At 43.9% G+C, this 24,096-nt stretch overlaps 1 protein-coding gene across 4 annotated transcripts in view; it reads left to right on the forward strand.

Annotated features, from left to right (window-relative positions):
• The window catches only part of LOC124151612, a 28,704-nt gene extending 14,273 nt beyond the window's left edge, over window positions 1–14,431 (forward strand). For 2 of the 4 annotated variants that reach the window (XM_048380863.1, XM_048380864.1), the window contains 11 exons: window positions 137–172; window positions 1,843–1,878; window positions 2,697–2,784; window positions 3,328–3,476; window positions 3,981–4,538; window positions 5,312–5,402; window positions 6,999–7,066; window positions 7,876–7,963; window positions 10,636–10,718; window positions 11,440–11,515; window positions 13,733–14,431. In XM_048380863.1, coding sequence (XP_048236820.1) covers window positions 137–172; window positions 1,843–1,878; window positions 2,697–2,784; window positions 3,328–3,476; window positions 3,981–4,538; window positions 5,312–5,402; window positions 6,999–7,066; window positions 7,876–7,963; window positions 10,636–10,718; window positions 11,440–11,515; window positions 13,733–13,847 — 1,388 coding nt within the window. In that variant the 3' untranslated portion in view covers window positions 13,848–14,431. The remainder of the gene's footprint in view (window positions 1–136; window positions 173–1,842; window positions 1,879–2,696; window positions 2,785–3,327; window positions 3,477–3,980; window positions 4,539–5,311; window positions 5,403–6,998; window positions 7,067–7,875; window positions 7,964–10,635; window positions 10,719–11,439; window positions 11,516–13,732) is intronic. The other 2 variants (XM_046524148.2, XM_046524149.2) reach the window with 1 other exon arrangement.
• The last annotated feature ends 9,665 nt before the right edge of the window (window positions 14,432–24,096 follow it).

A 24,096-nucleotide genomic window follows, 5' to 3' on the forward strand; every position in this document is an offset into this window, starting at 1 on the left:
AGTGATAGCATGAGCATCCACCAACGCCGTTGAAACAATATCAACCCAACAACCAGATCCCTTCATTCGGCCAATCACTGGAATGTCTGGTCCAGATTATACTTTGTAACTTTCATTCAATTTATTTCTTTTTTAGCAATTGTGCCGGATCAAAGACAACAGCTTCAGAATGGTAAGGGGGACATACGTCAGAGTTTATTGCATTCTATAAACATACAGACAGTATGTGTGTGTGTGTGTGTGTGTGTGTGTGTGTGTGTGTGTGTGTGTGTGTGTGTGTGTGTGTGTGTACATATGTATGTATGTATGTATGTATGTATGTATGTATGTATGTATGTATGTATGTGTGAATGTGTGTGAGTTATTTTTCACAAAATTGTACACGTGCACATCTCTGTGCATGTAAGTCTGCATGTTTGTACTTGTACATGTACAAAATTGTATATATATAATATTATTGCATGTATATCGGCCTATGGCCAGAATACAATAAATGATGATGATGATGAGAGAGAGAGAGAGAAAGAGAGAGAGGGAGAGACCGAGCGTGTGTGTGCGTGTGTGTGTGTGTGTGTGCGTGCGCGTGCGTATGTGCGTGTGTGTGCGTGTGTGTGGCTGCTTGAGTGGGCCATCCAAGCCCCAGTGTTATGTATCAGGAAATCCCAACGAGGCTCTGATTGTAGGGTTCAGTACTTTGATGAAACCATCGGGTGCAGGTATGGTTGACATGGATCCTGATAGAGGCGAGTATGAGATTCGAACCCACGATCAAAGCCTTCTGGCACCCCTGAGAGACGAGTGGGCCATCCAAGCCCCAGTGTTATGTATCAGGAAATCCCAACGAGGCTCTGATTGTAGGGTTCACTACTTTGATTAAACCATCGGGTGCAGGCATGGTTGACATGGATCCTGACAGAGGCGAGTTTGAGATTCGAACCCACGATCATAACCTTCTGGCATCCCTGAGTGACGAGTGGGCCATCCAAGCCCCAGTGTTATGTATCAGGAAATCCCAACGAGGCTCTGATTGTAGGGTTCAGTACCTTTGATGAAACCATCGGGTGCAGGTATGGTTGACATGGATCCTGATAGAGGCGAGTTTGAGATTCGAACCCACGATCAAAGCCTTCTGGCACCCCTGAGAGACGAGTGGGCCATCCAAGCCCCAGTGTTATGTATCAGGAAATCCCAACGAGGCTCTGATTGTAGGGTTCACTACTTTGATTAAACCATCGGGTGCAGGCATGGTTGACATGGATCCTGACAGAGGCGAGTTTGAGATTCGAACCCACGATCATAACCTTCTGGCATCCCTGAGTGACGAGTGGGCCATCCAAGCCCCAGTGTTATGTATCAGGAAATCCCAACGAGGCTCTGATTGTAGGGTTCAGTACCTTTGATGAAACCATCGGGTGCAGGCATGGTTGACATGGATCCTGACAGAGGCGAGTATGGGATTCGAACCCACGATCATCGGACCCTGGAATGGTTGAAGGCCAAGGCATTTAAAAACAGGGATCTGGGATTTAAAAATGGATGATCTGTGTCATTTCAGCCAAAGGATTTGGTCGCTACTCAGCCACTGGTCTGTCTAAGACAGTTTCGATGATTTTCGATTGGTTGATATGAGAATCAAGATGATGAAACTATCGTGAACCAAACGTTATCACGGCGACTTGTAAACAATGGAACAGTGCAAACCAGTGAGTGATAGCATGAGCATCCACCAACGCCGTTGAAACAATATCAACCCAACAACCAGATCCCTTCATTCGGCCAATCACTGGAATGTCTGGTCCAGATTTTACTTTGTAACTTTCATTCAATTTATTTCTTTTTTAGCAATTGTGCCGGATCAAAGACAACAGCTTCAGAATGGTAAGGGGGACATACGTCAGAGTTTATTGCATTCTATAAACATACAGACAGTATGTGTGTGTGTGTGTGTGTGTGTGTGTGTGTGTGTGTGTGTGTGTGTGTGTGTGTGTGTGTGTGTGTGTGTGTGTGTGTGTGTGTGTGTGTGTACGTGTGTGTACACATATGTATGTATGTATGTATGTATGTATGTATGTATGTATGTATGTATGTATGTATGTATGTATGTATGTATGTATGTATGTATGTATGTATGTATGTATGTATGTATGTATGTGTGAATGTGTGTGAGTTATTTTTCGCAAAATTGTACACGTGCACATCTCTGTGCATATAAGTCTGCATGTTTATACTTGTACATGTACAAAATTGTATATATATAATGTTATTGCATGTATATGGGCCTATGGCCAGAATACAATAAATGATGATGATGATGAGAGAGAGAGGGAGAGACCGAGCGTGTGTGTTCGTGTGTGTGCGTGCGCGTGCGTGCGCGTGCGTATTTGCGTGTGTGTGCGTGTGGGTGGCTGCTTGTACTATTCCGGACTAAAACCGCTTAAGAACTGATGTCCCTGCCGAACAGTCCTTGTTTTATCCTCTTAATGCCGAGCGCCAGGCAGGGAAACAAGAAGTGCCATCTTTTCACTTCTTTTGGCATGAAGCGGCCAGGGCTCGAACCACCGACCCTTCGCACTCCGGGCAGACATTCTCTCCATGAGACCATGGAGGCGTTGAGAGTAGCTGATACATTCAGTGTAAACCTATATTAATGTTGCTTCTTTTAACCAGCTAATGAAGGATGTCATTTGCCATTCCAGAGTGCCCCCCGGAAGTGATGCGTGTACAATGTCGCGACGACCCGTGCATGCGTTCAACGTGTAGGGGGATGCCAGACGCCGTATGCAGGTATGTCTCTGGTGGTGATGATGAGGATGATGATGATGATGATGATGATGATGATAGTGAGCACGGATGACTAAGTGATTTAAGGTGTCATTTAATCGTGCCAGAAACCAACGGTCGGGGGTTCGAATCCTAGACTCTTGATCCGTCAGCACCAAACTCGCCCGAGCTTAGATCCAAGGTTTGTGAACACCCAAGCCATGCTATCAGATATCACAAACGTGGCAATGGTCTGAGGCCTACATCACTTTTGGCTTTCCTCTCACATCAAGGGGCGGTCGGGTAGCCTAGTGGTTAAAGCGTTCGCTCGCCACGACGAAGACCCAGGTTCGATTCCCGACATGGGTACAATGTGTGATGCCCAATTCTGGTGTCCCCCGCCGTGATATTGCTGGGATATTGCTAAAAGCGGCGTAACACTGTACTCACTCACTCACTCTCACATCAAGCCAATGTGACTGAAATACTGTTCAAAGCGGCGTTAAACTAAGCAAGCTCTCATTAATTACGTATTTGCCAAATGTCAAGAAAATTTCTACTCTACAGGCCTAACTACTGTGGCGGGTGTATGGCGGAGTTCTTCAGGGACGGGATGAGGGTGCAGTGTGGGCGGACCAGTTACCCCGAACTCATTGTCCCATCGTCCGTCATGGTGAAGGACAGGAGCGCTTACACGAACAGCAAGGGCCGACAACGTGAGTTAATACGGTACTCTGAGATGATCCCAGATGAAATGAATCTCAAGTTACTTCTGTTGTTTTTTCTTTTAATTTGTTAAGGTCAGTCAGTGATCAATTTAAGCATGAAATGATTAAAACATCCCCATATCCTATATAATTTCGTTTGACTTCGTATGCCTGTTCTCACTTACGCTCAGAATCCTATGCTTGTCGTAAGAGGCGACTAACGGAATCGGGTGGTCAGGCTCGCTGGCTTGGTTGATGCATGTCATCGTATCCCAATTGCGTGGATCGATGCTCATGGTGTCAATCACTGGATTGTCTGTTCCAGACTCGATTATTTACAGATCGCCGTCATATAGCTGAAATATTGCTTAGTGCGGCGTTAAACAATAAACAAACAAACAAATAAACAAATCATAATTCTAAATACGGTCACTTCTAATCCTCATGCATGTCATCAAACACGTGTATCCGTTGTCATTGACACTGACAATCCTATCCTAATAACGATTTCAGCACCCCCGATCATCCAGACCAATCCTGCCACCCAGGTGACAAGCATTGCCCCGGGGTGGACCGGCCCCCAGGTTCTGCAGCCAACTCCCTCCATCCCTCAACCGCAGTCGCCATGGACAGATGGTTCCCGCAACACACAAATCCCTCCCAGGGTTGTTGCCTCAGGCGTGTCCAGTGTGGCTCAACGTAACCCCCAACCGAACGCCGCGCTAGCAATACAACAGAACGTAATGGGACTAGGAGCTCTCTTTCCCGACCAGAACGCTGATCCTCAAGGGTCATCAGCCTTACTACCCAACGGTCCACTTCCGACGAGTTCCATGACCAGCAGACAGAACAATTTCGGATCCCAGGGTCAGACGGGAAACTCCGTTCCTACTGCTCCAACGATGACAAGACCAACAACCGCTGGTACTTCATGGCCTGCGAGTCAGAGTCAAGGTCAAGGTCAAGGTCAGAATAACCTTGCGGCGTGGAGAGCAAGATCTGGTGCGACCGACACCACCTTTGTTCCTCCAAGAAATACCGTTGGTATGGGAGTGTCCGTCCAAGCAACAGGTACCAATAAATCATGCTTGCAACACTATCGTTTTGAATGCTTTTTGGAAAATCTTCAAATAGAATTCCCGAATGCCTGTTATAAACCATCTAGTAATAAAGGTTTTCTTCTAAGCTAATATTGGCAAACTCACGCGGTTCGCTTTGCAGAATTACGAATTATTTTATGATGATGATAATGATGATGATGATGTTGATCATCATCATCATCATTATCATCATCATCATTATTATTATTATTATTATTTATTAATTAATCAATTTATTTATTTGTTTATTTATTTTGATTGTCAACAACAAACCTCTGCGTCAAAGGAGTATACGTCTATGTCTTTGACGACTTCGAGTTTTCCTACCACGTGAAGCAGATACGCTGTAATACAGCGTAAATACTGTCTGTTCAAAGAGGCGTTAAAGAAAGTCTCTGAAAAATGAGCGCATGCACGACTAATTGGAAGCGACCCGTATCCAGACAAGAGCTGACTCTCACGTTCAGGCTTTCTAGGATTCTTGGTCCGTCAGATTCAGATTCAGTTTCTTCTCAAACGAAAACGACCATCGGTGGTACATGTGCATTTACAGCTATATATGAAAAGTCAGAGCTATATGAAGATACAAAGAGATATCAACATGACGAGTGACAGGGTCAACGGTTCTTTCTAATTAACTTACACAGACATTTTCTAACATAACATTCACTAACATAATCTTTAAGCCATATCGGAATGTACATGCAATGTCTGAGGTGTATAAACTTGTGTGTGTTGTTTCAGCACAAGCTTGCCCCGTGGGTACCGCGCCCTCCATGTGTTCCTCCCACCCCTGCGCCAACCAGACATGCGGCATCCCCGGGGCAGTCTGCAGGTATGTTCATATATCAGAGCTATCACCACTCACAGGTGAATTCTACCCGTGAAGATTCCGGGGTAGGTCTTCAGCAACCCATGCTTGCCGTAAAAGGCGACTTTGCTTGTCGTAAAAGGCGACAAACGGGATCGGGTTTTCAGGCTCGCTGACTTGGTTGATGCATGTCATCGATCACAATTGCGTGGATCGATGCTCATGATATTAATCACTGGATTGTCTGGTCCAGACTCGATTATTTACAGACCGCTGTCATGTAGCTGGAATATTGCTGAGTGCGGCGTTAAACAACCAACCAACCAACCAACCACAGATGAATTCTGCGATTCCGAGATTCGCAAATACAGCAAAATCGCGGAAGTAGCCTTTTTGAATTAGTCAGTAGGGTATTTTTTTGTTATTTTCAAGTTTTCTATTAATTTTTTCTCTCGAATGATGCCAAACATTTTTCGTGCTATTGAAACATACAAAATATTTATCCCACAATAAACGAAAATTGAAATTGAAATTCTCCTTTTTAAATGTTCCTATGGTATTACGACGACATAAAGCTATGTTTACGCAAAACAATCAACAAATATCAGACACTATGCATATATACTTGCATAATTTCATCTCTTGAAATGTCTAAATGCAAGAGATTAAAAATTGTAAAGAAAATAATAGTTTGTATTAAAGTTTGTTGGGGATATGGTTATGCTTTTATCGCAAAATTTACCACAGAGTTATATCATTTTAGCAGCAGAATGCTGGTAATTGTACCGCGGAAATTTGAAAATTTACCTTAGAATTCGTCTGGCACTGCTTGACGGCCAGCGGGTAGCTCCAACTACCGTATCCCCTGATTCCCTGGCATGCATGACAATGGTGCTTGTGCATACGGCAATAACAATGAGCATGTGTTTGACGGCCAAAGTGAGTTCATATCGCGAGACAAGTGAAGGTCCGGGTTAGAATTGGGCTTCAGCAACCCATGACTTAGACTGCTACAATTGATAAGATGGGGCAGTATTGTCGAAGTGAAATCAAAGCAACAACAAAAATTCCATAATCATAAGAAATATCTGCTAAAAGTTTATTATACGATTCCGACTATGTCAGAAGCATATGTGTATGTCAAATAGTGATGATACCAGGTGTCACGAACACATGCAAAGTCAAGTCAATTTTTCATCTTAAAACACACGGGAACCTTGGGTACAAGTTCACATGTCTACCATGATGGTTTTTTTATGGTTTTTGGAAAACTTTACTAATGTCTGGAAAGCTTCGCCGCGACACGTTTGCCTTGAAAAATAAATCACCTTCCCCAAAATGGATAGTATTTTTTTATAAGTATACATGTATATCACGACATCAATGATTTTACTTTAACCAAATGATTCGTGTCTGTACAGTTTCTTATCGAATTTTGGGCGGAGAGGTGGCATAGTGGTCAAAACATTTGCTCGTCACGCCGAGAGCCAGGACGCCAAGGGATTTGCACCGGACATAATGTTTTGTCACTAATGAGTCAGATTTGGAAATGTCCTCCACATTTCTGCCATAAGACGTTTTGAAAGCTTTAACCAACTTGGAATAACTTTCTTTGTTCAGACCGAATCCCTGCGGTTCGTGCTTCGCCCGATGGTACAGAGACGGCCAGGAGGTGGACTGCACTGGAGGTTTGTAGCATTGTCGTACACTTGCTTCCACGAACGGGTGGTCAAGGGTAGTTATTTGTCGTGCATATCACATTTGTCCCTTGACCACAGGACATGAGTTAAACTACACAGATACCCTGGCCTCACAGCGACCGCTTCCTTGGTCTGCCTTCCCTTGACGGTCCAGGGTAGAATAGGTCTTCAGCAACCCATGCTTGCCTTAAAAGGCGACTGTGCTCGTCACAAGAGGTGACTAACGGGATCGGGTGGTGAGGCTCGCTGACTGCATGTCATTGTATCCTAATTGCGTGGATCGATGCTCATGGTGTCAATCACTAGATTGTCTTGTCCAGGCTCGATTATTTCAAGACCGCCGTCATATAGCTGGAATATGCGTGCGGCGTTAAACAACAAACAAACAAATAAACAAATCACTCTGCCGTTATGTCGATAAAACAGTTTCTCGTTTTTGTAATTTCTGTTTGTCGTAGCCTTTGAATTTTCTCATCGGTTGCGGAAATAAAAGATTTGTTTTGGGTTTTTATATCCTAGGATGTGTTTTGTACCCTGTTGATCGAATTGAACAAATAACGGAATATTCCACATTTTGCTGAAACGTACAGTCATATTAGCCGAGCCGTGGTAGACCTTGAGTCAGGGCAGTCCCTAATTTCAGTATACATGTCCTATGACTTCTTCTGTGACGTCATCTCATTGTTTGTAACTGTCTGTATCAGGTCAACTTCGCTGTTAGGGACGCGAAACAAAACTATCAAGTGTTGATAATTGTTATTTCAACACATCTTTTCTACTTTCTTATCTTTCCACAGAATGTCCGGCGTCTCAGATTACAGTGGCGTGTACCAGGAACCCTTGTGCCCAGTACTCCTGCCCCGCCCACCCAGACGCTGTGTGCAGGTAGATATAGCCTCACTACCCTCAATATTCCTACCCACCCAGACGCTGTGTGCAGGTAGATATAGCCTCCCTACCCTCAATATTCCTGCCCCGCCCACTCGGACGCTGTGTGCAGGTAGATATAGCCTCACTTCCCTCAATATTCCTGCCCCTTCCAGCCAGACGCTGTGTGCAGGTAGATATAGCCTCACTACCCTCTATATTCCTGCCCCTTCCAGCCAGAAGCTGTGTGCAGGTAGATATAGCCTCACTACCCTCTATATTCCTGCCCCTTCCAGCCAGAAGCTGTGTGCAGGTAGATATAGCCTCACTACCCTCTATATTCCTGCCCCTTCCAGCCAGAAGCTGTGTGCAGGTAGATATAGCCTCACTACCCTCAATATTCCTACCCCTTCCACCCAGACGCTGTGTGCAGGTAGATATAGCCTGACTACCCTCAATATTCCTGCCCCTTCCAGCCAGACGCTGTGTGCAGGTAGATATCGCCTCACTTCCCTCAATATTCCTGCCCCTTCCAGCCAGAAGCTGTGTGCAGGTAGATATAGCCTCACTACCCTCTATATTCCTGCCCCTTCCAGCCAGAAGCTGTGTGCAGGTAGATATAGCCTCACTACCCTCAATATTCCTACCCCTTCCACCCAGACGCTGTGTGCAGGTAGATATAGCCTGACTACCCTCAATATTCCTGCCCCTTCCACCCAGACGCTGTGTGCAGGTAGATATAGCCTCACTACCCTCAATATTCCTGCCCCTTCCACCCAGACGCTGTGTGCAGGTAGATATAGCCTTACTACTCTCAATATTCCTACCCACCCAGACGCTGTGTGCAGGTAGATATAGCCTCACTACCCTCAATATTCCTACCTACCCAGACGTTGTATGGCGGTAGATATAACCTCACTTCCCTCCATATTTCTGCCCCGTCCACCCAGACGTTGTGAGGGGGTAGATATAACCTGGCTGCCCTCAGTATTCCTGCCCCACCCACTCGGACGCTGTGTGCAGGTAGATATAGCCTCACTTCCCTCAATATTCCTGCCCCGCCCACCCGGACGCTGTTTGAGGGTAGATTTATCCTCACTACCCTCAATATGCCTGCCCCGCCCACCCAGACGCTGTGTGCAGGTAGATATAGCCTGACTACCCTCCATATTCCTGGCCCGCCCACCCAGACGCTGTGTGCAGGTAGATATAGCCTGACTACCCTCCATATTCCTGCCCCGGCCACCCAGACGTTGTGTGGAGGTAGATATAGCCTGACTACCCTCCATATTCCTGCCCCGGCCACCCAGACGTTGTGTGGAGGTAGATATAGCCTGACTACCCTCCATATTCCTGCCCCGGCCACCCGGACGCTGTGTGCAGGTAGATATAGCCTCACTACCCTCAATATTCCTACCCACCCAGACGTTGTGTGGCGGTAGATGTAGCCTCACTTCCCTCAATATTTCTGCCCCGCCCATCCAGACGTTGTGAGGGGGTAGATATAACCTGGCTGCCCTCTATATTCCTGCCCCACCCACTCGGACGCTGTGTGCAGGTAGATATCGCCTCACTTCCCTCAATATTCCTGCCCCGCCCACCCAGACGCTGTGTGCAGGTAGATATAGCCTGACTACCCTCCATATTCCTGCCCCGGCCACCAAGACGATGTGTGCAGGTAGATATAGCCTCACTTCCCTCAATATTCCTGCCCCGCCCACCCAGACGCTGTGTGCAGGTAGATATAGCCTCACTACCCTCAATATTACTACCCACCCAGACGCTGTGTGCAGATAGATATAGCCTCACTACCCTCAATATTACTACCCACCCAGACGTTGTGTGGAGGTAGATATAGCCTCACTACCCTCAATATTACTACCCACCCAGACGCTGTGTGCAGGTAGATATAGCCTCACTACCCTCAATATTACTACCCACCCAGACGCTGTGTGCAAATAGATATAGCCTCACTACGCTAAATATTCCTACCCACCCAGACGGTGTGTGCAGGCAGATATAGCCTCAGTACTCTCTATATTCCTGCCCCTTCCACTCAGACGCTGTGTGCAGGTAGATATAGCCTCAGTACTCTCGATATTCCTGCCCCTTCCACTCAGACGCTGTGTGCAGGTAGATATAGCCTCAGTACCCTCTATATTCCTGCCCCTTCCACTCAGACGCTGTGTGCAGGTAGATATAGCCTCAGTACTCTCTATATTCCTGCCCCTTCCACTCAGACGCTGTGTGCAGGTAGATATAGCCTCAGTACCCTCTATATTCCTGCCCCTTCCACTCAGACGCTGTGTGCAGGTAGATATAGCCTCAGTACCCTCTATATTCCTGCCCCTTCCACTCAGACGCTGTGTGCAGGTAGATTTCGCCTCACTTCCCTCAGTATTCCTGCGCCGTCCACCCGGATGCTGTGTGCAGGGAAATATAGCCTCACTACCCTCAATATTCTTGCCCACCCAGACGCTGTGTGCAGTTAGTCATAGGTATTTAGGGACAATATATACAAAGGAAATCATAATATTGATCTTCGCATTTCATAAACAGTTAAAAAGTGAGATTGAAAAAAAAAGTGAAATGTTCCATACAATTCTGAAAACAATCTTGATTCATGCAAAACAACACTAAAGCATTCATAACCATTATTATTATTATTATTATTATCATTATCATTACAGATTTTCGAAGTGCGGGTCGTGCAAAGCTCAATGGTTTATTGGTGACAGAGAAGTGGCATGTGACATCCCCTGGTCGACATCACGTGAGTGAACTTAACTTATGTCTTACATACCGTAGTGGTAGACTAGTCTCCCCATGGTGATTCCGAGATGGAAATGCTTTCCTCCCTGTGGAGATTTCGGGGTAGAATTGGCCCCTCGTGCCCTATGCTTGACACACCATGTAGCTCTGGCAGAGTGTGTTTGTGTGTTTGTTGTATTACGCCGCACTCAGCGGCGCTCTTTAAATAATCGAGTCTGGACCAGACAATCCAGTAATTGATTTCATGAGCATCGATCCACGCAATTGGGATTCGATGACATGCATCAATCAAGTCAGTCGCCTTTTACGACAAGCATAGTCGCTTTTTACGGCAAGCATTGGTTGCTGAAGACCTATTCTACCCCGGATCTTCACGGGTCTGGCAGAGTGTTCAATTCCACGAGTATACTTAACAAATCCAGTCACGTGGCACATGCTTCCTTTGTGTGTCCCCAGTACTCCATGCTTGTCTTCCTGTTGTGATTTTTATTGGGGGGGGGGGGGGGGGGGGGGGGGGTGAAGGCCTGTCACCGTATCCAAATTGTATAGCTAGATGCTTATGATGTCAATCAGTGGATTGTCTGGTCCAGATTTGATTATTTACATACCGCCGTCATACAGCTGGAATATTGCTCAGTGCGGCGTTAAAAACAAACGAATTTTCATATTGTGTCTTGAACATGATAATTGTGTTGATGAAAATTGCAACTTGTAATTGGCAGCGTGTCCCGCGAACGAACAGCCAACGTGCAGGTGTTTCTACAACCGATGTGAGAGTGACAGACAGGCTCTGTGCAGGTAAGTGTTGCACGGGTGTAGAGGGAAAGGGAGGAGGTAGGGGGGCGGGGATGGGGTAGGGGTGAGGAGGGGGGGGGGGGGGGGGGGGGGGCTGAAGGGACAGGCACGAGGGACGCTACAGGTTACCACGAAGCCCATCAGCCCTTCACATCTACGATAGCCCGGTGGGGATTCCGGGTTAGAATAGGCCCCATCACCTATACATAATCTGAATCATCGCTGAGACTAGGTAATAGGCGATAGCTGTTGCACCAATCACTGGTTTGTCTGGTTCTAACTCGTATATTTACAGATATACTTGGAATGTTACTGAACATGGCGTAAACGGGGAGTTCAACAAACAAACAAACAAACACAAAATTTTGGCAAATGGTAAACAAAATGGAACAACGTATGTTTCTAGTATACTTTGAACAATACACAGATGTCCATCATTACACTGCGTTCTTTATGTGAGGTACGATGTCCCCCAACTCCCCCACCCCGTCAGGTCACTCCCTATACACGCGTTCTTTAAGTGAGGTACGATGTCCCCCAACTCCCCCACCCCGTCAGGTCACTCTCATACACGCGTTCTTTATGTGAGGTACGATGTCCCCCAACTCCCCCACCCCGTCAGGTCACTCTCATACACGCATTCTTTAAGAAATGCACGATGTCCGCTCTTTTAGCAAACAATTGCGTGTTTCATGAAATATGGGTCAAATGTAAAAAAAATGTGAGTACAGTATGAGTCAAATGTGAACAAAAAAAAAGTGAAAAGGGAATCAAATGTGAGAGGAGTGATGAGAATCATTGTGATCGAAATGTGAATCAATGTAATCGAAATGCCAGTCAATGAGCCTAAAACATGCACCCAATGTGACTTAAATGTAATTCAAAGGTGATGTAATGTGAGTCAAATGCATATGTGAGTACAGTGTAGTTTAATGTGAGCGAAGTGACGTTATGTGAGTCAAATGTGAGTACAGTGAAGTCTAATGCGAGCCAAGTGTGACGTTATGTGAGTCAAATGTGAGTACAGTGTAGTTTAATGTGATTTAGGTGTGAAGTTATGTGAGTCAAATGTAAGTGCAGTGTAGTCTAATGTGAACCAAGTGTGACGTTATGTGAGTCAAATGTGAGTTCAGTGTAGTCTAACGTGAGCCAAGTGTGACGTTAAGTGAGTCAAATGTGAGTACAGTGAAGTTTAATGTGAGTACGATGTGACGTTATGTGAGTCAAATGTGAGTATAGTGTAGTCTCATGTGAGTCAGGTGTGACGTTATGTGAGTCAAATGTAAGTACAATATAGTCTAATATGAACCAAGTGTGACGTTATGTGAGTCAAATGTGAGCACAGTGTAGTCTAATGTGAGTCAAGTTTGACTTTATGTGAGTCAAATGTGAGTACAGTGTAGTATAATGTGAGTCAGGTGTGACGTTATGTGAGTCATATGTGAGTACAGTGTAGTTTAATGTGACGTTATGTGAGTCAAATGTAAGTACAGTATAGTCTAATGTGAGTCAGGTGTGACGTTATGTGAGTCAAATGTGAGTACAGTGTAGTCTAATGTGACGTTATGTTATGTGCGTCAAATGTGAGTACAGTGTAGTCTCATGTGAGTCAGGTGTGGCGTTATGTGAGTGAAATGTGTGTACAGGGTAGTCTAATGTGAGCCAAGTGTGACGTTCTGCAAGTCAAATGTGAGTACAGTGTAGTCGAATGTCGGCAAAGTGTGACGTTATATGAGTCACGTCAGTACAGTGCAGTCTAATGTGAGTCAAGTGTGACGTTACGTGAGTCACATGTAAGTACAGTGTAGTCTCGTGTGAGTCAAGTGTGACGTTATGTGAGTCAAATGTGAGTACAGTGTAGTCTAATGTGAATCAAGTGTGACGTTATGTGAGTCACATGTAAGTACAATGTAGTCTAATGTGACTCAAGTGTGACGTCATGTGAGTCACATGTGAGTATAGTGTAGTCTAATGTGAGTCAAGTGTGACGTTATGAGTCACATATGAGTACAGTGTAGTCTAATGTGACTCAAGTGTGACGTCATGTGAGTCAAATGTAAGTACAGTGTAGTCTGTTATCTAAGTGTAACGTTATGTGAGTCAAATGTGAGTACAGTGTAGTGCCATGTGAGTCAGGTACGATACAAGTGAGTCAATAGTAAGTGATGTGTGAGACAATGTGACTCAATTGTGAGACATGTACATTACTTCTAATTTCAGGGTGACAGGCTGTGGCTCCGACTGCGGTACCGAGTTCTACAAAGTCGCCAACAACAGCATCGTCCTCGTGGACTGTGCCCTCCAGAAGGGACAATGGTCAAGAAACGCACAATAGAAAATGAAGTATTATGTACCATCCACAGATGTGGCCCAAACAGTTCTTGACGCTCAAAGTGCATTGTCTCCAATCGCGTTCCTGGCTAGAACAGACGTTGTGACACTTTTCCTATTCTTGTTGACATGTCAATGCGTTTAAAGGAAGATGGTCCTGATCTTATTCTGCTTTATAACATTAAACGCAGTAACACAAAAAACACGTTTTAAATTTCGTTGTGTTTAGTGACAAGAAATCCAAACATTTGGCACAAAACCTCCAACTCCTCTGTACGACTGTTGTTTGTATTAGTGATGTTTCTAGGTTTGTCAGCACCATACCCGTGCTCGTGGGTTTCACCGAAGTGGTAAACTTCTGAGACCTGCATCACTTCGGGCTTTCCTCCCACACTAAGCTGACACGCCGTGATGTAACTGGAATACTGTTAAAAACGGCGTAAAACCCAACTCACGCACTCACTAGTATTAGTGATGTATTTGTTGAACGCTTTGTTTAAAAACACGAAGATGATATTTTGCTTATTTAATCTTCACTGTGTCCCTGTGCTTATTAGTATGTGAATAAAATGTCAGCTTATCTCTGAATAGTGCCTTGCTTCCTATGATTGTGGGTTCGAATCCCGGTTCGCCCCGATTATATTTCTAGGTTTGTCAGCACCATACCCGTGCTCGTGGGTTTCACCAAAGAGGTAAACGTCTAAGACCTGAATCACTTGAGGCTTTCCTCCCACATTAAGCTGACACGCTGCGAAATAACTGGAATATTGTTAAAAACGGCGTTAAACCCAACTCACTCACTCACTCACAGATTCTCGGAATTCATATGATGTCCTGTGCTACAACATGGATCAACTTGATGTCCAATGTTACAACTGAGATCCATGTCAACGGGAGGGACGGGGTTGTGACGTGGGTGTTTTACAGGGTGCACGGTCGGCTAAGCGCGCCGCGATTCGCCATGTAGAGTTGCGTCCCTTGGGCACACTAGAATCCTATGTTCCTGGGTTCAAATCCCGGTTCCCTGATTATGTTTCTAGGATTGTCAACACCATACCTGTGTTCGTGGCTTTAACCAAAGTGGTAACGGTCTTAGAACTTTTCTCTCCTGGCAATATATTTCAGAAATATCTATCTGACTCGTTGTGTTTTTTCCAAGTCGAAAACGTAAGGCAATGACACTAAAACGCAATGTGACATCACTCACTCTTTGCATCGCGTTCACTCGTCACGCCGAAGACCCGGGTTCGATTCCCGACATGGGTACAATGTGTGAAGCCCATTTCTGGTGTCCCCGCCGTGATATGTGCTGGAATATTGCTAAAAGCGGTGTAAAACCATACTCACTCACTCACTCTTTGCATCGCGTTCACTCGTCACGCCGAAGACCCGGGTTCGATTCCCGACATGGGTACAATGTGTGAAGCCCATTTCTGGTGTCCCCCGCCGTGATATTGCTGGAATATTGCTAAAAGAGGCGTAAAACCATACTCACTCACTCACTTTGCATCGCGTCATGGTTTCATCGCGTCATCGCAATCGGTTCGTATTTCTCGCCTCCTCCGTAATAGAACGGGCAGGTGGGAAGGTGCGATGTTTCAGAAATGGGCCACCCTACATGACAGTTGTTATCCGTCCATACATAAAAATAAACACGCCAGGATTACGTTTAATTCTCCCATTCCTGTTCACCGTTGTTTATCATCTCTTAATTAAGTTGACAAATCCCACGCGACAGGCAGTATTCCTTTTCACGAGCCCAGCGTATACATTCCTCCATAACAAATGTCGTTACATATGGAACAGGTAGGTCGGGATACTTAGCTGACTGGTTCTACGCCTACAACACGCAGTTCCGTTGACTGGAACGACCTCTTCGCCGTCACGCCGGCGTGCCGTCCTCCATCATCAGTCATCCTCACACTCCCGCGTGGATGTTTATTGCAATATCGTGACTGTACTATGCCACTGTGAAGAGGTTATCTCCCAAAACCCCTACATCCCATTTCCCCTACAACCCAGTTCCCCTACAATTAGTTAAAACAACACGCGGCATTTACCTGTCTGGCATTATGAACTCACCTAAAGGAGAGATTAAGGTCTGGAGTAGAGGTAGTAGAAATGAAAGGGGTAGAGCTTTAGGGGACTAGGGGAAGTTTGTTTGTTTAAATAATGTAAGTGTAATGAAAGATGCCTATATGATGAGAAGACAATTTTAAAAAAATACAAAAATAACAATATGAAGAAACAATTATTACACTGAGAAACTGAGATGGACGATTTACAGTTGAGATGGCTATGTTTAGTATATAGATACTTGAAACTGACTAACATGACATCAACATGTCTGGGCTTCGCTATGTTGAGTTTGTTATGTCACAGAGAGGAAAGCCCCAAGTCCTATGTGATGGGTATCTTCACACTAAGAACGTCGAGAGACTGACTTGCGTACACTGGTAGTGTGTCAAGTCCACATGTAGAGGAAGACTCACGACAGTAGGAACCGTGATGAGGCTGGCCATTTCCTCAGGCTGGGATAAAGAGTGAATTGAACATTTGAGATGAAATTTATTATAATGTATTATGAATTTTGAAAAACGAACATTTTGTTATAATGTATTATGAATTTTGAAAAATGAACATTTTATTATAATGTATTATGCATTTTGAAAAATGAACATTTTATTATAATGTATTATGAATTTTGAAAAATGAACATTTTATTATAATGTATTATGAAATTTGAATAATATCGTAATCGTAATTTAATATTTATCTCAATCTATTCGTGTTTCTTGGGTTGTTCCATTGTATGAAATAGGTAATAGACTAGGGATTAGCAGTGCCATGGACCGTGAACTTTGTTGTCTTAAGCTGTAGGGGAAATGGGATGTAGGGGTTTTGGGAGGTTACCTGTGAAGTAGTACTGCATTACTGTTACGTATTAACCCGCGCATCCCTTAATTGAATATTTCATAACAACCCGTTTTGATAAATGAATGAGGTGAAGATTTAGATTTGGTGCTTCTTATCAAGTAATGAGTGAGTGAGAGAGTTAATATTTAAAGTCACATATATATATATATATATATATATATTCCTGATTGGCCAGTCATATCGCCTTATAAAACGTTATTGTATCGTTTCATCGATCGGCCTTCCGCGTAATCGGGTAATCGGGTAATCATGTGTGTTTCTCCCTCTCCGATATAAGGGCATCCGGGCGGGCTTGAAAAATATGATTTAAAAGCCTGTCTTTGGTTGCGAAGACAACTGATACGTTAAGAAAAGACAATGCAATTGTCAAGACAGTGGTCAAATGTAACATATGTTACGTTTGGGATTACGCTTTCTCGGTAAAATACAAATTCTATTACTGTTTTGGATCGAGTCACATCTGGGATTCGACCTTACACTCTCAGAGTTAGGCACCTAATCACCAGCACACCTTTATGGCACGTTACATTGACTAGTTTGTGAGTGGCCTTACATATAGTATGTACTACTACATACTACTACTACTACTACTACTACTGCTACTACTAATGATAAATAATAATGCCACTACTACTACCACCACAACTACTACTACTACTGGGGCTGTTGGGTAGTCTAGGGGTTAAAGCGTTCGCTAGATACGCAGAAGACCCGGGTTCGATTCCCCAATGTGTGAGGCCCATTTCTGGTGTTCCCCGCCGTGACATTGCTGGAATAGTGCTAAAAGTGGCGTAAAACCACATTCATTCACTACCACTAACACTGCCATAACGTCTGCTACTATTTACGTCATATAGCTGGAATATTGCTGAGTGCGGCGTAAAACAAGATACAACATCTACTGCCACTACCACTACCACTACTATTATGTGGAGGTGAATGTCCGAGTAACTCTCCATTCCTTAAAAATAATGGAGAAGAGGCCCCGCAGGGGTGGAGGCCCAATGTTTTTAAGGAATGGAGAGTTACGAGGATATTCTCCTACTTAAAACTCATCCCTACTTTCACACTTTGACAAAACATTCTGTTGTGGAAAATATTTGAAAAATATACCAGAACTCTTTGTAGTCTCTATTTATACTGTGTGGGTCGCCATTGCGTGATGTGTTTTTACAGATGTGTTTTAATACCACTACTGCTGCTACAGCTACTACAATTACTACTAAAACTATTACTACAGCTACTACTACTATTATACTAGCTGAGAATACCCTTCTATTTAGTCTAAGAACACTCATTGTCTTCTGCCACCCTACAATTAACACCATTTCTTACACCAGTCTGGTTGCACGTGTTCCTTTAATGTTTCCAGTACAGATGGAAGGAAGTCACACGTGTTCTTGGTCATCAGACAAGTCATTGTTACAGCGTTCTTTAGCTTCACCTGTGCCACCCAAGTCCCTATAGTCCATGGCAAGGCAATGCCGTCTTCAACGGGATGTGTTTTAGTGAGTGAGTGAGAATAATTTTACGCCGCTTTGAGCAATATACCAACAATATCACGGCGGGGAACAACAGAAACGGGCTTCACACATTGTACCCATGTCGGAAATCGAACCCGGGTCTTCGTCGGGACGAGCGAACGCTTTAACCACTAGGCTACCCGACCGCCCCTGTTTGTTTAGAAACAGTGTTTTTTCACATTCGTACCATTACCTTTAGTTATGATGAAGTGTTTGGTGTCTATAACAGGTATGAAGTGTTATTCGCACGGTAATTATTAGATAAACATACTGTGTTTTCAATGTAGATTTAACCGTGCTAAATTAAGCATTTGAAACCTTACGCCGCGCGTTCGGTTCTAAATTCAATTTAGCGCGGTTAAATCTACAGGTAACCTAGCACTACATTGAAAACACAGTATGTTTATCTCCATTCTACCGTGACTAAATACAACGCGAACTCTTTGGTGTTAGTAAATATACTGAGTGAAGCGGCATGGGTTGCGTCCAGTGTTTTGACTGGGTTATTGATCTGATTTACGGAATCACCGAACAAAATATGGCGCTGTATATAATTTTCTTAAGCAGTTTGTTTACACCGTGATACTTCACTCGAACATATGACAGGCATTGAAAGCATATAAGCACGGCAACTTGGTAAGCTGACATGAGGTGGGCATCCCTAAAGAAAACAAAGCAAGCTTTGCAAGGCTTTCGCTCTACATCGCGCGTCACCATTATGACGTCATATCGCTCATTGTGACGGAACAGATATGACGACACAGTCGTATATAGAAAAGCACCAAAATTCCAAGCTCTCTGTTGTCTCCAAAAGGTAAACACGTTTTCTGTGTAGATTTCTATCGTGTTTTCTGCACACATCCACACATCCTTTGAATACTGTAGTAACCGCATCTGTGCATTTTGTAACCTGTAATTGTAGATATAATTATTTAAATATGCCTACCGACAATTACTGTAAATAGTACTATTCTATGAATATTCGCTTCCGCTGTGATGCGGCCGTCAAACCAGCTGTTTCAATCAGAGGGGGTTAATTGTGATTTAATACCATCTGATTGACCAATCAGAATCGAGTCAATTCCAAATTCATGGTTGATTGCATTGTCATAGCCCTTTCATCTATGGTGGATGCCAAAGTGTCATATATGTAACACTGTTTCTAAATGTCCAAAGGGCACGGGTGACCCAGTCGTCTGAGGCGCCGCGATTCGCTGTGCAGAGTTGCGTCCCTTGGGCAAGCCAGAAACCTATGATTGTGGGTTCGAATCCCGGTTCGCCCCTATTATGTTTCTAGGTTTGTCAGCTGGTAAACTGTTAAACTGTTAAACCCAACTCACTCACACTTACTCAAAATGTCCAACATTTTGTACCCTCAAGACTTTTACAACCCACCACCATCTGCTGCTCCAAAATATCTCCGCCTGTGATTGCCATTCCGTCATAGCTGTTGTGGGGTGATGTGTTGCTTTTGGTTGTTTTGCTTTTGGTTTCGAAGTATGAGTGAGTGAGTGAGTATGGTTTTACGCCGCTTTTAGCAATATTCCAGCAATATCACGGCGGGGGACACCAGAAATGGGCTCCACACATTGTACCCATGTCGGGAATCGAACCCGGCTCTAACCCCTAGGCTACCCGACCGCCCCTCTCGAAGTATGAATAGTAGAGACATGTTGTTGATAAAGTCGTGTATGGTATACAATTGATAGGTGGGTACGTGTGAACACTAAGAGATGATATATCAAGACAGCCCCCGGGTATAGTTTGAGAAGCTCTCTGTTCAGGAGCTGGACAATGTTCCTGTGTTGCCTCAGATTGCCCTTGGGCAGTGCTGTTGTATAGGCGGTTGTCTTTTTATCAATATGTCGTAATGAATTAGGACTCGACCACGTAACATTCCGCGGTGGGCCAGTGGCACCGGCTGGTTTGGGGGAGTTGGAGAGTAGGTGTGTCGGGGTGGGGGTAGGGGGTCTATGCGAAGTTCGTTTGAGACACCAAAAGCTGACAATGTTTTGTCCATCAAATACCCATGTTGTGTGTCTGAACATTCAGTGAGTGAGTGAGTGAGTTGTGTTTAACGCCGCTTTTAACAGTATTCCAGTTATATCGTGGCATGTCTGCTTAATGTCGGAGGAAAGCCCGAAGTGATGCAGGTCTCAGACGTTTACCACTTCGGTTAAATCCACGAGCACGGGTATGGTGCTGACAAACCTAGAAACAATCGGAGCGAACCGGAACCCACAATCATAGGTTTCTGGCGTGCCGAAGGGACGCAACTCTGCACAGTGAATTGCGGCGCCTTAGATGACTGGGCCACCCGCGCCCCCTGAACATTCAGCATGTCCAGTGTACGAAGATATTTTGTTAGACCTCAGGACAAATTATTTTCTTTCAACACTTTCGCTGGCAGCTTTCAGGATAACGAATGACCCTTATTACAAAAAATGTGTTTGTTTGTTTGTTTGCTTGTTTGCTTGTTTGCTTGTTTGCTTGCTTGTTTGCTTTTTAAAACTGCACACAGCGATATTGTGAGCAACGTCGTCAGGATACGAAGACACGCCATCAACAAAATCACCGAGCCTGACCACCAGATCCATTTAGTCGCTTTGCACCACCAGGAAAAAGTTGCTGTGGACCTATTTAAACCTGGAATCCTCACTTGTGGTGGCACATGATTATCACAGGTCAAAAATCAGGTGGAATTAGGAAATGTCGGTCGCGGAGAGTAGGTGGATGGGTGACCGCATTCGGCAGCTGGACTTCGGGGAGTTTCTGGAGTTTCAGAACTCCCCCATCCTGAAGCGGGGCGGTCGGGTAGCCTAGTGGTTAAAGCGTTCGCTCGTCACGCCGAAGACCCGGGTTCGATTCCCGACATGGGTACAATGTGTGAAGCCCATTTCTGGTGTCCCCCGCCGTGATATTGCTGGAATATTGCTAAAAGCGGCGTAAAACCATACTCACTCACTCACCCATCCTGAAGCATATGTCGCACATGTGTTATCTACGTGGGCAGGTGACTTTGTTCGTAATCTGCCTCCGTTCCCACTACAGTGAATGGGCACCTGTTGGTTTGAGGTGGTACTTGTTGTTACCCGGCGTTCGTCATTCAGGGGCTAAAACAAGGACTGGTCTTAGACGCGATGTTAAAGGCCATTTCACCTCACCTCACATCAATATGTTTCAAAAGTGGCACCCATGCGTTTAAAGATTTTCACGTTACTATTGGTATAGAGTGAGTGAGTGAGTATGGTTTTATGCCGCTTTTAGCAATATTCCAGCAATATCACGGCGGGAGACACGAGAAACTATTGGTATAGAGAACTTAATATCTCTCAATCCTATCTGATAGAAAGTTCATGATTTACAGAAGATGTTTGAAAATTGAAAAAATAATGAAGAGAGAAAGTTAACTAGTGATATTTCACAAAGAACATCTCTAGTTTGCAATTACCGTACGAATTCCACTTCCCATGTATTTGTCCATATTATGAAGTTCTTAGCTTTAGGAAATGTGCCGTCTGGACCCGTCTGGGCCCGTCTGGACCCGTCTGGACCCGTCTGTGCCGTCTGGACCCGTCTGGACCCGTCTGTGCCGCCTGGACCCGTCTGGACCCCGGGGCACAATAGGCCCCAACAATCCCATGCTGGTGTCCCGATCACTGGCTTGTCTGGCACTGACTCCAATGTGTTTTTGGTGTTTGTTGTTAAACGCCGCGTTGAGCAATATACCTGTTCGGAGGCTGGACCAGACAATCCAGTGATTGACATCATGAGCATCGATCTACATCTAAACAATTGGGACACGATGACATGCTCCTGGATAATTTCACAACCTTATTGTTTGCTGACGACACGGGCAAGGTTGCATGTAGCGTGTACAGATTATAGCAGCAAAGGGATTTATTAATGTACGATTTGCAATAATTATGGTTTGAGAGTGAACACACGTACCACTTAAATCATGGAACTCAGAAGAAGTGGACAACTTAAAACAACTGAAGGGGCGGTCGGGTAGCCTAGCGGTCAAAGCGTTCGCTCGTCACGCCGAAAACCCGGGTTCGATTCCCGACATGGATACAATGTGTGAAGCCCATTTCTGATGTCCTCCGCCGTGATATTACTGGAATATTGCCAAAAGCGGCGTAAAGTCAAACTCACTCACTCACTCACTAAAACAAGTGAAACATGGAGCTATGACGGATATGTTTTGAAAGTGTGCCTGAGTATAAATATCTTGTTATCTATTCACACCTACTCTGTATTGGGGGAAAACCGAAAACTTTTTGTCACTTAAGGTTTAACGTTTATTGAGCGTAATAAGTTCAATGTAAATACGTCAATGTTCTTGTTTAAATTTGACACAAATGATTGCACCTATTTCAATCTACGTCTCTGAAGTTTGGGGATGTCAACATGTAACGTCCATTGAAAGGGCAAAGTTATGTTTTAGTAAACGAATTTAAAGCATTTCTAGTAATACAAGCAGTGATGTTGTAATCTGCGAATAAGGAAGGCACCCATCATATATATTGTGTTGTGAAGTGTATATCCTACTGGATAAAATTGTTAATCCACAGTCTTACTGCATGATCTATTCCATATTCACATGGTATATCCTCTTTACTGAAGAATGAAGAAATGCATGCATGTATTATGACATGAAATATACACTTTTTGAGAAAAAAATATGTCCAGAATAATTAAAGCGTTTAGAGCTAAAAGTGGCCAAAATGCACTTTGTCCCTTTTTGCATATTATTGCATAAATAACATCTATGAATTCTTGTCTACAGTCCTACCTTCTTGTCTCGAAAAATATTGTATGATTTCATTCATGCGTTTTTGAAATATAGCTACTCAAAATTCTAAAAAAGGGCCAAAGTCAAGTTTCAAAAGGGCCAAAGTCACTTTGGTTGAGACTGGTTGTCTGAGAGAGATTTTGAAAGTTTGGAACCTTATTATCATATTTCAACTATTTCAACAAAGTTAGCTTTAGATTAAATCATTTAAAAGTACTTCAATAGCTTGTGTTTGTACTTTAAGTAGTAGTTTATCAATCTCACATGGTAAATCTCATGCAAATGCCTGAGCGTCAAAAAGGGCCAAAATACAGACACTGGCCCTTCCCACCCTCACAAAAATTAATAACGTAAGTTTTGGTTTTTTTTAATGTTTTTTTTTAACAACATTTATATCTCTGCTGTCAGAATGCGTTAATGTCTAGGAATTTATCGGTGAAAAAAAAGTTCATTAACATGCATAATGTTATGTGTTTTCATCACTTTTCTCAAAACAGACTCCACATGACATTGGCCCTTATGGCTCTAAGCTCTTCAATTATAATTGGCATGCACTAAAATGAAATTCTGTGCAAGCATTTTACTACACCTGGTAGAAATGAAATATGTTGTAAACTATAGCTTTAACGAACTCAAAGGGACCACCAGTTAGGTCGTTGAAACGGTAGTTTGTTATAAGCATATATACAACATCTATACGCAAATAACAGGGACCAAAAAATAAGTTCGTAATATTCGTCAGTTCGTTATAAGCGTGTTCGTTATAAACATAATTTACTGTATTTATCAATTCAATCTTCTGCAATCCTTTAGAAATAAGTGCCTATATGCAAACCCTATTGCGTATCAAGCATCTATCGCATATACATGAAAACAAAATACAGTTGAATCTAGATTGAAACACGACATTAAAATGACAACGTCATAAACAAATATACTACCCGAGGCCATGTTGGGCAGAGAAAGGACAACAGTGTTACCTCCCGGTTGAAGTA

This window comes from Haliotis rufescens, unplaced genomic scaffold, assembly GCF_023055435.1.
Source record: "Haliotis rufescens isolate VD_foot unplaced genomic scaffold, xgHalRufe1.0.p SCAF_33, whole genome shotgun sequence".
NCBI classification, from domain to species: Eukaryota; Metazoa; Mollusca; class Gastropoda; order Lepetellida; family Haliotidae; genus Haliotis; species Haliotis rufescens.